Here is a 13,568-nt window from a genome sequence, read left to right on the forward strand (position 1 = left end):
TTTATTTGTTGTGAATTGGACCTCCTGAAATTGTATTTGATAGGTACAATTTTGGGTTTACTGTAAAAACAATAAGTATATATAAAAAAAATATTTGAAAACAACATCGGTTATTAATAAAAATCGATGTTAATATCATAACCAACATCGGTTATAATAGAAAACCGATGTTAACGTTTGTATATTAACATCGGTTTTTTGTGTATAACTGATGTCAGCGTTTGTATTTTAACATCGGTTATTTGTAGATAACCGATGTCAACTAGTCTACATTAACATCGGTTAATTATAAATAACCGATGTAAATATTTGAATATTAACATCGGTTATTTATAATTAACCAATGTTATACACAAAGAACTACATCAAATAAGTGTATGCATCATCAACGTTGACATCGGTTTTCTAGAAAAACCGATGTTAAGGGCATATATTAACATCGGTTTTTCTAGAAAACCGATTTTAAACTAACATATTAACATCGGTTTTACTGGAAAACCGATGTCAACGTTCATCATGCGTACACTTTTTTTGCTGTTGTTCATTGTATTTAACATCGGTTATTTAGAGAACCGATGTTGTCATATGTATGTTAACATCGGTTCTCCAAAACCGATATTAACATTCATACATTCAACATCGTCACTTTCAACATCGATTTTAGATCCGATGTAGAATGTTCTAAATAACCGATGTTGAAAGTATATTTTCTAATAGTGCTGCAACCATCATCCGATCAAAGTCAGTAGAAATAGTTCTCATTTGATAAAATATTAATCTATTTAACTTGAAAACTCATGAAATATGTTACAAAATAAGACAAATGATTAGTTCGTACCTTATGCTAACTAAAAAAAAAACTAAAAAAAAATATTTAAAGAAATATTCATCACAACTTGATTAAGCAGACGTTAACATAAAGTTTATATATATATATGCTAGAGAAGAAATCTAGAGAGCCCCACTTTATCCCCGGTTTGCTTGACATCTTTCTCAGTCTGTTGTCTATACTCCCTCGAAGTGAATTTCCTGTACGTAGCTGGCTTGATGTGGCTTTCTATAACTGCCTCTTCGGAGGGGCAATAGAAAAAAGCCACCGAAAATCTCTCTACTTTCTCGGAAGCAACCACTCGGTGTTTTATGCTTTTATAAACACCATTGCTGAATGCCTACACATTTTAGAAAAATCTTTTTGATTGGAGTCCAATAAAAGGAGGGTTTACTATTTTTTTTCCCTAAACTTTTTCAATTTTGTTTTTACTATTACCTCTTAGAAAAAGCCTACACATTTTAGAAAAAGCTTTTTGTTTACTATTACACTCGGTGTTATTTTTTCGCCTGGAGGGTTTAGTATTACCTCTTAAAAATATGTTTGAAAGTTGTTTTTTTTTTTCTTACAATTCAGATTTGGAAAAGCAAATTTTGGATATTTTTTACAAATTTAAGTTTAATCCAAACTTAGGTTTGTATACTTTAATCCAAACATACACTACATAATCATTGTTCTTTTAAAAATTCAAATATTCCTTCTTCTTTATTTTCTTTTCTTTTTATCAGTCAGAAAATATAAAGAGAGGAACTGCTGAATTAGAAAATATATTTTACAAATTTAGCATATTCTGAGTTTTAAATTCTCTTATAACATTTTCAAGATATCTATTAAATAGAGTTACTTTATTTGTTCAATTATTTCTTTAATTATTAAGTATTAGGAAATAAATAAGAAGATAATGTATGAAAATATAGCATTAATTACTCTAAAATAAATGAAGAGATTTCACCTGAAAGAAGTCACCAATATTAACGACTAGAGCTTGTGGATTAGGCTTGACACCAACCCATTTTCCATCTTTCATCAATTGCAATCCCCCAACCTGGTCCTGATGTACGATGGTAAGAAAACTAGTGTCACTGTGAGGCAACAGGCCATGCACCTTTGACGATATAGGGCATGGAGGATATCTGTTCAGTCGAATGTAAGAACTCTTTGGCAAGCAATTCTCACGGAAATAGTTGGATTTCGTATTCAAATTGAAGGCTAGTATTTCAGCCAAGCTTTTAGCAAGGGAGAACACTCTTGATGCAAAAGCTTCAAGGCTCGATCTAAATTTAAAAAAAGGAAAAGAAAGAAAAAGTACTTATATAAATTAGGGTAAGGTAAAACGCATAAAGCATGGTAACACAATGAAGGCATATGAAAGCATATATGGCCACAAAGAATAGTAATGCTTTGGTTTTTAGAATAGTGATGTTTTTCTCTCACTTCCTGATTTTTCTATCCCTTTCCACGTTTCCCTACCCCTCCTAATTTTTGTTATCTTATTACTAGTGCTGTTTAAATTCCTGCATTTTGTATCTGTATTAAATATTACGTTTCAATTTTGCCAAAGAATACAAAGTACCACTCATTTTAAAATAATTGAACGAGAAGGGGTGTGTTTGGATTGCAGTCATGTTTAACGGAATCTACGTTGAACTCAATCCATTATTCACAACTGAATCGACGTTGAATGTAACTTTTTCGTTTGTGCATTAGAAAGTATAAAAATTTCGTTCAACACAATTTTAATTATTATCTTGATGGACGAAAAACAAAAAGATTATAACGATGTAACAATGTTACCGTAATTTTTCATTTTGAAATTTACACGATGTAGTATTGTCGTACAAATTCTCCTACTACTTTATAAAAAAGTATTAAATAAAAAAATGCATTTAATGTCATAAAATATAAACGTATTCAATATTTATCATACAAACATAGTGAAAAGATTAGTAAGCGGGTTTTGGAGAAGGATGCGGAATTATTCAATTTCCATTACTTTCACAATATATCTACTAGTATTCTTATTTATTAATTTTCAAACATTAAATGTAATTTTTACGATTAACTAAGATATTTCATATATTTACCCCTTTTATTTAATACTTTCTCTATAAAATATCATAGGAAAATTAACGGAAAAATCTTATGCAAAATATAACATCGCAAAATAATAAATACATTCCCATCTAATTTGGTAGAGAACTAAATATATATACATGAGATTTTGTAATGTACACTTTTTTTTAAAGGATGTTATCAAGTTATAACTACAAATTATGTTAAAATACATTAATGATTTAACTTATTAACGTAATTCAACAAAAAAAAAATGTTTGTACATTGAGTCATTAACAAATACTTGCGTGGTTTATTATAAGTTATATACACTAATTTTTTAGTTGAAGTTCGATGCAAATATATATTTATCTGACATTACTCTTCTTTCATTGATACGTTACATTAAAGAGTCTTATTGCACGCACACACTTTCTCTTTTCTTTCTTTAGTTTTTTTACACAATCTGATATTTATAAGTGAAAATAAAATGTAAAAAGAAAATGAAGATGTATGGTCACGAGTTAGGTTGCACAGGCACCCAATAATGTACTGCCGCTGTTTGATAGTCATAATAAGTGAAAACATGTATCCTCAGTTCACCCAAGTAAGCTAAGATTCAATTGTATATAAGGGATCGAATAGTAAATAAAGTAATTAAATATTGGAGGATATATACAAATAAATAAACAAAAAGATTAAGAAGAGGTGACATCCCGTTATTATTTGTCCTTTTAAATTTTGTTGGGAAATCTTGGTTTAAATGTGCTTTTTTCTATTCAATAAGTACAACCGAATAGGTAACACATTAAATTTATAGAAAAGTTTGTTTAGTTTCTCTGCCTAAATAGTTAGGAATTTCGCTTGCTTGATTAACAAATTATAAGTGATTTACAAGAAAACCTACTTTGGTTTTGCATTCTCATCATCAAACACTCTACCATATATCTGTTTTTCTTTCAAAATATATATCAAACACTCTACGTACATGAAAACCTACTTTAATTTTTTAATCCTAGTAATATGAAAAATGTCTGATTTAGTGCTTTGCCTAAGTGTTGTTAGAGATTTCACTTAATTAGTTAGCAAATTACAAGTCACTTAATTACAAAACCTCTTTTGATTTTTCATTCTTATCTTCAAACACTTTACCATATATATATGGATTTTTCTTTTGAAGTATTCATTCTAACAGTGTTTGGGTTGGGCAGAAAAAAAAATTGAACAGAGGAACTAAAACAGTTATGTTTTTTCAAATTACAGTGACTAAAATGATCAAATTTTAAATTTGAAGCACAAAAACAAAGATTTAAGTGACTAAAAACATACTTAAAGTCCAAAATCTATCTCTAGTTCCTCGAAAATCTCAGTCCAACTGTTGTTGCAATCCAGTGTTTTAAACATTTATATAGTGCCAAAATTATGAAATAATGAAGATGCCTACCTCATACTATGGTGTTGGTCCATCCATGAGATGTCTGACAAATAAAAATGAAAGGCTTCTGACCACGACAATTGTCTCAGATTGGTAGCAAATGGATTCCCCCACCTGTAAGTTTTGGCAGATAAACTAGAGAAATTAAATTTTGCAGACTTATTCACAAATGGTTGATAGAACAATTTCTTTTGCTCAAACTCAAGACTCTTCAGCAGCTCCTGTGAAATCCCATGATTAACAACTTGAAAGAAACCCCATTTATTAGCAGCTTCTGCAATTTCTTTCTCGCATTCGTCTCTCTCGTAGTTGAACTTGCCAAGATCGATCACTGGTAGTTCACATCTCTCCACCAAAGAGGAGTCATTCTTTGAATCATCGACGTGGTTTTGAACAAGGGCCTTGTAGGTCTCGAGGAATGGAGGTTCATAATCCATTTGAGAGTTGTATAAAAATTACACAAGCTTCAATCATATGAAATTAAATCAATTATTCGGTATGTGTCACAAATTCTATTGATAAGAAAATTAGAAAACTTTTAATTTGGTTCAATTAATATATGAAAACATTTCGGTGTGCAAAGCTTAACGTGAAGTAATTTTAAATGAAATGGTCATATATTTTTACCAATTTCACAGAAAAACGTTTAACTAAGAGATAGTGTAGCTCAGTTGGTTGATAGTGTGGGTGAATTGATGTAAACCACTAAGTATGAACAGAAATATGTTTATCGGCTTATGCATCTGCGCCCAATGCTTTCTCTGCAATAAACAAAACAGAAGGTTCAGCGCGTCAGCCATTTTATGCTAAACTCGGGCTGAAATTGTTCCCAGTGTTTAGTGCTAGTAGCTACCTTTCTTGCCCTAATTTCTATGCTACATATATATATAGAGAGAGAGACACACACACACACACAAAGATCTGGAGTTTTACCCATATACTTAGATTTGAGGGAAACATATCTATTAATTATTTCTCGTTGATCGCCCCAGATATGCTATCTTAAATAATGAACCATGAGCCTAAAACGCTGCATAGACATATTATAAGATAATCATAATGGAAAATTATGGATCAATATTTCACCTTTTGCTTTAAATTTGCTTGAATATGATTATGGAATTTCAATCGACTTCATAGCTTTCAAATGCTACCTCTTACAGAGGAATCTGGGGAAAATTAAGAAAAAGAGAGAGGGATCATTTGCTAGAAGAAATTTCTAGTTTTGGGATCAAATTAAAGACATGGGACGATCATCAATGGGATTCAACTGTGTCAGTGACAAGAAGAAAAGTATTTAGATTACTTTATGAGATATTGGTGGTTTGCACTCACATATTTATAGGCAGCAATAATTCAGGAAGTATGGAATAGCACTACGCGATTATGTATATGGCTAAAGCAAAGAACACGCGGCCAAGCATAGTATCAGAGAAAGAGGGGCCACACGTATGCCACCACAACTACTACAACATTTATACACAAAATCAGTTTTTGACTTGTAGCCGCCAAATCAATGTCTAAAATGCATAAAAGCGTTGAGTGGATAAACGACCAATCAAATTTCACACCATATCCATAAAATTGTTGCATTTACACATTCAAATATTTACTATAAAATTTTATATATGTTATTTTATATAATTGTTCCTGTTACAGGTTGCCTCTAGATAATAGTTTGAAGATGATCTATTATTAGAGCATTCAAAGTGTATTCTATTCTTCTAGAGTTCCTGAAGGATTTTAATACTCGATACAGGAAGACAGATGATTAATTCCTGATTATCATATATAGGATCAGTTTCTTGTATCATAGAAGAAGATAAGAATTGAACTTGTATTGTGGGAGGAACGTCCCTTGGTGGAATTTTTGGTTGTGTAACATCCTATTTTGAGTATTAGGAATATATTATAAGGAGAACTCTTATTAAGACTTTTCTATTATATTTTTTGTAAATATTTGTTATTATTATTTGTATATTATTGGTTTTGTCCTAAACATGTACTTGTGTTGTGATAGTGTGTGTATTTTGTGTATATATTACTATTATTATTATTATTATTATTATTATTATTATTATTATTATTATTATTGTCGTCGTTGTTGTCTTTATTATATTATATTTTACTATATTTGGTGTTAGAAGAGTATTAAATTAATTTATTATAGTTAAAATGCTTGAAAAGTTATCTATAAGTCTTGTGTTAGTTTTATGATGACAACCCTAGATAGATCATGTCATATCTTGAGTTATAATTGTCTGTTTGAGATGTTTTTGCATCATTGGAAAGTTTACAATTCATTCATAAACCTAAGAAACCAAAATCAGCTTCTATCTTAAAGAAAATAAGTTTCAAAGTGGGTCATTTGATTATGAAAAATACTTTAAGTCCCACATTGGAAAAAATAACCTCATGAACCCCTTTCTTCCCCTATATATAGAGGAAACCAACAAGTCTTATAGACACCAAAGAATTAAATGGGCTTAGCATTAGGCGTGGAACCCCTCGATCAATATTTTTATATTTTCCTTTGAGTTTTCAAACTCGAGAAATTTAGACAACTTAAGATTGTGTTTTAAATCACAACCAAGTTTTTGTCATAGTAAGAGTTGTTGTGGAGATCATGGTAGATGAAGTTATTGGATCAATGTGTTCTTAGGACTGGTCACGAGATCATCTTCATTTACCTTGTTAAGGAATTGCTTCATTTGTGGTTAAGGGGAGTGGGTTTTCTTTTTTTCTTTTGTTGTATGAGTGATAATGAGTCACTATAATCTTATATTTATGATTCTTGCAAGTTTCTTTTCTTGGATGGGTTGTGAATACCCTGAAGCACTTTGTTTTATTATGATTTTGGTGAATTTGATTGTTGTATGTTTTGATGTTTTATCATTTTGATGTTCTTGAAATTGAATATGATAATTGATGTTAGACACATGCTGATTTTCTGATAGAAAATGTTAAATTAGAACACCAAAATGTGTACTTAAATGATAGAGTTAGACTTTGTGTTCTTCATAAGGCTTGAAGCCCTAGATGTTATCTAGTTAAGGGATTTGATTCCACTCAAAAAGGATTCATATAACTCCAGATATTTCAATTTTAGTGAGTAAAGGTTAAGTTGTCAGAATTATGCACCCAGTTTGTATATTTCCTAATTTTAGATTTCTAAACGATTGAAAGGAATTTTGAGGTCAACATAGAAATTGTAGATAACTATTTTGTCTTTCTAACGAGATAAAAAACAACTTAATAGCATTAGTAAAACTCTGGACATGATTATTACACTCTATGAAGGTCATAATAACGTAGGAGGAAAAATGAGTGTGTAATATTGATATCATAATGAGTAGTGGTCATATGATGCATGATATTTATACTTATGATTGGATGAATGAAGTGATGTGATGATATTTTTGTGTAAATGAGTGAATGTGCTCATCATTGATATTGTGACTGAATGCATGATGTCCACGAATATAAGTGAAAGTAATATGTCATGGTATACATATGTGTTGCGAAAATATGTTAGGAGAACCTATAGGAATCTCCATGGGAATTCGAAAATATACCATGTACATATTGTCTATGAATCATGCATCATGTTGTGCATGTGTTTTAAAGTGAAGGACGTTTATGAACCTAATCGGGGAGGTTATGAATGAGTTGACATATGACTCTGACCTTGGGGTTGCAGCGGTTTGGAATCTCCTTTAAGCTCATGTTGATCACATGTGTTGGAGTATCCTTGCAAGGTCAGAACATCCTAATGCACCATCGGCGGTGTCATCTCGATAGGAGTGATAGTGTCAGGTTTCCCATTGTGTGGCAATTCGTCGACTATAGGGACTCTCGGGCTACATTCATAGTGTTTTCCAGAATGGTACCACATGTATACAAGTCACGAGTCTAATCTACATCACATTTCGTGTGTGAATTTGTCTATGGAATGTTTGATTTGGATGAGGCATGCTTGTGTTGTGAAACACAATTGTTTATAAATGTATCTTATATCTTGAGGACTACCTTAATGTTTTAAATTTATTGTGAGTCTTTGTAAGGTTATGATGATGATGCTACATGAGATATTTAGGTCTCCATTTTATATTACTATTAATTTTAAGGTTATGGATGCTTTGAAACAATGTAACATTGGGACACAGGTTTTATTCATTTATCTAAGGATTAACTTAATGAATAGTTTTTCACTATATTTTATTTAATATGGTTTGTATGGACTTTGGTGCGCCAAGATTTTTTTAGCATGGAGTTATGTTATTTATTGATTTGTTTTCTTTAAGTTTACAAATATTTGACATGTAATACTCTTACTATGAAATAAGTGTTTTTTTAAAGTCGATACATCCTATTAATTTAATTCTGCTACGAACGTATTTAGAAAATATTACAAGTGTATGTATCTTGGGGTAGAAGGGGTGTTACATTTAGTGGCTTTGATACCATTTGTAACATCCTTGATTTTTGACTTCTTGGTGACTCTCACACTACAACACTTCATGCAGTAACACTTCACTCAACATCCTTGCTGGTTAGATCTCTCCAGTGATCATAACCCTTCATATGTAGTCATTTTTGAGACCTTGAAAATTAGTTCTGCCTACTTTCAGGATCAATGACTGACCTCACAAACCAACACAAAACTTTTTAGCATGTTTTATCCTCACTCACATGCTTTTGGAGAAACTTCCCAGAATGTCACCCATCTTATAACTACTCCATGCTAAACACACTTAACTATGAAGTTCTTAAGTGATGAGCTACCGGAAATAGATGCATCTTGTTTGTATAGGTAGTATCAATTAATTCATTTAAGTTGTCCTTAACTATATAGTCTCATACATATACAGCCTCTAAATCCTTCTCATTCTGGTATGATTCGATCGAGGTATTACAGGTTGACTCTTTAGTGTTCAACTGTTGGAGGGTATATGTCATTTGTTGGGGGTACTCAATGCTAGGTCAAGTTGAATGGTCTAAAGAGATTTTTTCAAAGAAATAGACTCAAAAGGGTCAACTAAGAGATCGTCCAAAGAGGTTGACCCAAAGGAGTCAACTAAGGTAGGCTAAAGAGCTTGACCTAAAGGAGCGAACCAAAAGGTTGGCTAAAAAGCTCAATCCAAAAGAGTCAAATCTCAAGTTTGATAAAAAAAATAAAAATAAAACAAAAAACTTGGCTCAAAGGACTTTACAAGAGGTCAACCAAAGAGCTCAACCTAAAGGAATGACTAAAATGTCAAGTAAAGAGCTAAATCTAAAGGATCCAAACTCGAGCTCGACCAAAGTACCTCAAAAAGTAAACAATCCTCTAATCTTGAGCTAAAATAGGCAGATGGGGATAACATTCAAGCTATCATTAAGATGAAGGTTCACCTAAAGACCTCAAAGAATAGAGTCCTCCATTCACAAGCCAAATAGGCAAAGAAGGATAAAATCTAAGTTAAATGTGCATTTTAAGGGATTGATTAGTTAAATACACAAAAATTAAAAATTTGAATGATAAAATTTATAAAAAAAATAAACTTAAATAATAAAATTGACGAAACAATGAAAGTTGGATTATAAAATACACAATAAAGCCAATAAAAAATATTTATGAATATCCACCGATGAAAACCAAAATTGAAAAACATATAGAAAGTTATGGAAAAACAAACATATAGAAAGAAACCAAGAAGACACTGATTATCTACTGACTATATGCGCGCATGTATGGGGCAATGATACCGTACAAACCATTGGGCACCCATGTGTGTTGTGTCTATTACAAATGGTCACACCTAAATAGGACAAAATATAGCCGACGAAATCCTTAACAAAAGCAGCAGCGAACAATTACCTTTATGAAAACAAATGGCACGCTCCGATTAAAACACCTGCACAAACACCGACAAAAATCAGAATAAAAACTCAGCGCCACCTTATCTTAAAAAATATTAATTAGTATTTTCTAATAAAAAATCCAATATGTTATGATAAATTTAAGATGTGAAGTAATAATTTTACAAATTTAAAAGTAAGAAGTTTAGAAAAAATAAATGATAAAAACTGAAAGATTTTATAGGATTTATGACTTGGATTTAAAAAGATAAATTATTGAGATTTTTTATATTGCAAAATTTTACATTTTAACTGATTCGGGTGACTGTTGAGTAAAATAAAGTTTAATCAATTCAATTTATAAGATTGAGTAAAACAATGAAAATTTGAAGATTTTTTTATAAAGTATTTGATTAAATAAAAAAATTAAAACACTACACATAACTCAAACTAAAGGAATTAAAAGTATAATTAAACTAAACTCTTATAACATTGTATGAGACATTACATATATAATAATTTAATTCGCGGTAATATCTTAAATATTTCAAATTAAACTATCCAAAAGTTAGAAAAATATTTAATAAAATATTAAAGAGACACTTTGTAAATATATTTTATCACTATTATTATCGTTAATTTATTTCCAAAAAATATATTTAGAGGAGTTTATATGAATTTATAATTTCTCCTTATCATAAATAGAATCAGACATATATAATAAAACCGTGATGAAATTAAGAAGAGTTAATCTTAATTATAAAATCATAAAAAAATTGTCAAAAAATTAAAATTATAAAAAATAATTAATTATTTTAATTAATTTTAACTTTAATTATTACCATATTTAAAGAGATTTGATCTTCTCTCCCTTACTTCTGCATACACACTTCCGGATGAAATCATTAGAATGTGGCAACAACACCAGAAAACGCATTGCATCTTGGACATATTAAAGACACACAACAACACATTTATACTCGATACAAAGATGGCAAGATTGTACATGCACAAGTGCTTACATGACTAATTCCAAGGAGACTCGTGTAGAGGATATATCGAAAGACATTCAATATAAATAAAAATGAGTTGCATGATCCATTCATAATTAGATAAAACTATAATTGAAGAAGATGTTGCCAAAGGCTTTAAACTTAACAACACTATGTTCTCTCTCTTTGACGTGAACATATGCTAATAACATGAAAACTGACGTGTTGTGTTGTGTTTGTCTTGAGACACATATTTTGATATGTCCGGTATCATAATCATAAAAAAATTAAAAATATAATCAAGTTACATCAAAATATATACACACGTTAACAATCATATCATCCAATGTCATATTAACAAATATTTTAAATATCTAATATTTAATCAAAGACAGATGGAAGAGAAAATATATAATTAAGATTTAAATTTAAATATGAATTCATAAAAGAAATCAAAATGTGAAATAGCTGCTTGCTGCATAATAGCTATTAGCTAGTTTTTCCACTTTGATCAAGACATGTCCACGCGAAAAGTAGCATGTTGCTCAGAGAAGTCACACTAGACCACGTGACAAAGTAGAATATAACTTGCATTAATCGTACTGCAACCACGTGACAATGCCATTGCTGATTGATGTACGTAAGAAATATCTGTCTGTGTCAAACTCTTCACTCTCTCGTTCGTTCCCCACAAAAGACATCAAGATAAACAATGTCGGCTATTACTTTTTATTTAGGAAAATATTTGCTTCTATTTCGAATAAAACTGTCTTCTCATGTTCTTTTGATCTCCTATATTTAGAAATGTGCGGGATCTCTATTTTTAAATCTAGAAATCGTAAAAAGGTAAATTTTCTGAAAAATAAAACTCACACTTAAAATATATATTTCAAAATTAAGAGTCTAAAAAGACAATTTTTTCTTTAAAAAAAGTATACTATTTATACTAACTACAAACATATCTAACTCAAATAAGTATAATACATATTTTTTATCAGTGAGATAAGACATTACATTGAAAAACGTTTGTTAACAGAATTTGTCTTTCTTTGTTGAAGTACATCTATGACGATATAATTAATTTTCTGAATTTGTTAATTTGTCTTCCAATAAAACATTGATTTTTTTCTCAATTTTCAAAAGACCTTTTTTTTCTAATAATTAATTTTAAAATTGATATACTTACACATACGCATAAAGGTTTAAATTACAGCAATACTTATGACTTGATATATAGAATAGAACAGTTTACTCGTGACTATTTTTAAAAATTAACTAACTAATTTAAAAGAAATTAATAGAATACTACTGTTGCTGATTATCTTTCAGGGCGGGCCTCGAGTTATCAACAACAGATGCAACAGTGTTTCAGTGGGACTCTCCTCCTATCCTATGGCGTTCTGCTGCGTCTGGGGCGGGATTTTAATTTGATTGTTTAGTTTCTTGGTCTTGTCTTATCTTCATACTGTACTAAGGAAAAAAAAGAAGAGAGAGAGAATAAAATACGGCATAAAAAAACTCAAATAATAAAGAGTGTTTAAAGATTGTGATAAAAAATAATTTTGAAAGAATCAAAAATAAAATTAATTTGTGTTTAAAATATATAGGTTAAAATATGTTTATGATTCTTAAAAAATACACAATTCTTTTTCGTTTTTGGTTTCCCATAAAAAAAATATTTTTGATCATTGACATTTTTTTTCATGATAAATTAAAAAATTTGTATTTATTCTTTGATAATTTTTTATTTATTATTAGTCTCTTTCAAAAAGACTAATAACAAATAAACTTTTTTATTAGAAAGAAAATATAAAATTTATTAATTTATCATGGATTAAAAAAAATAGTAAGGACTAAAAATAAAATTATTATTTTAATAAGTACTTAATGAAAAAAATTATATATAAATTAATACAAAATTCAGATATTTATTTGTGATCGAAAATATATTTTCACCAAAATAATATTTAAAAGTGAGTAAGAAAAATATTTTTTTATCTTATTACATTATGAAAAAAAATCAATTTTAAATTCTAAACAAAAATATATTTTATATATCTCAATCCCAAAATCAATTTTCACAAAAAAACTTACATATATATAACTTTTAGAAAAACTTATATTATATTTTTAATCCTTAGAAATATAGTTATATTCCATTTTAGGCTTTAAAAAACAATTCTTGCATTTTTTTTATTTTTCATTTTCTTAAGCACTTATGATTGAGATTTGAGAGTAAAATCAATTCGGAATCATATTTGACTATTTCCAAAAATATTTTTGAGTGTAAAATGTTACTTTAATCCAAAAATAATTTACAAATTCAGTTTGTAAACTTTAATCTGAACATGCATTGAGTGCGTATTAGGATTACAATTTAATTAAGTTTGGTTGAACATGATTTTATAAATTTAAGTTT

General features: G+C 29.5%; 1 protein-coding gene across 2 annotated transcripts; it reads right to left on the bottom strand.

The window, feature by feature from the left end:
• Positions 1-761: 761 nt before the first annotated feature.
• LOC114412374 (gibberellin 2-beta-dioxygenase 8-like) lies at positions 762-5,604 on the bottom strand. 2 transcript variants are annotated; one of them, XM_028376229.1, is made up of 5 exons: positions 5,403-5,604; positions 4,944-5,077; positions 4,326-4,780; positions 1,782-2,103; positions 762-1,169 (listed from the first exon to the last, which is right to left on the bottom strand). In XM_028376229.1, exons 3-5 carry the CDS (start codon positions 4,751-4,753, stop codon positions 939-941), a joined length of 981 nt encoding a protein of 326 aa, XP_028232030.1. In that variant the 5' UTR covers positions 4,754-4,780; positions 4,944-5,077; positions 5,403-5,604; the 3' UTR covers positions 762-938. The 2 variants fall into 2 exon arrangements, with proteins under 2 accessions (XP_028232030.1, XP_028232029.1); XM_028376228.1 differs by having other exon boundaries at positions 4,326-5,077.
• Positions 5,605-13,568: the final 7,964 nt, after the last annotated feature.

This window comes from Glycine soja, chromosome 5 (genome assembly GCF_004193775.1).
Source record: "Glycine soja cultivar W05 chromosome 5, ASM419377v2, whole genome shotgun sequence".
Taxonomy (NCBI): domain Eukaryota; kingdom Viridiplantae; phylum Streptophyta; class Magnoliopsida; order Fabales; family Fabaceae; genus Glycine; species Glycine soja.

Coding starts and splice junctions, on each gene's coding strand:
- LOC114412374 (XM_028376229.1), bottom strand. CDS start 4,753: ATGGATTATGAACCTCCATTCCTCGAGACCTACAAGGCCCTTGTTCAA. Junction 2,104..4,325: donor GACCAACACCATAGTATGAG/GTAGGCATCTTC, acceptor TTTTAAATTTAG/ATCGAGCCTTGAAGCTTTTG. Junction 1,170..1,781: donor ATATTGGTGACTTCTTTCAG/GTGAAATCTCTT, acceptor TAAAATGTGTAG/GCATTCAGCAATGGTGTTTA.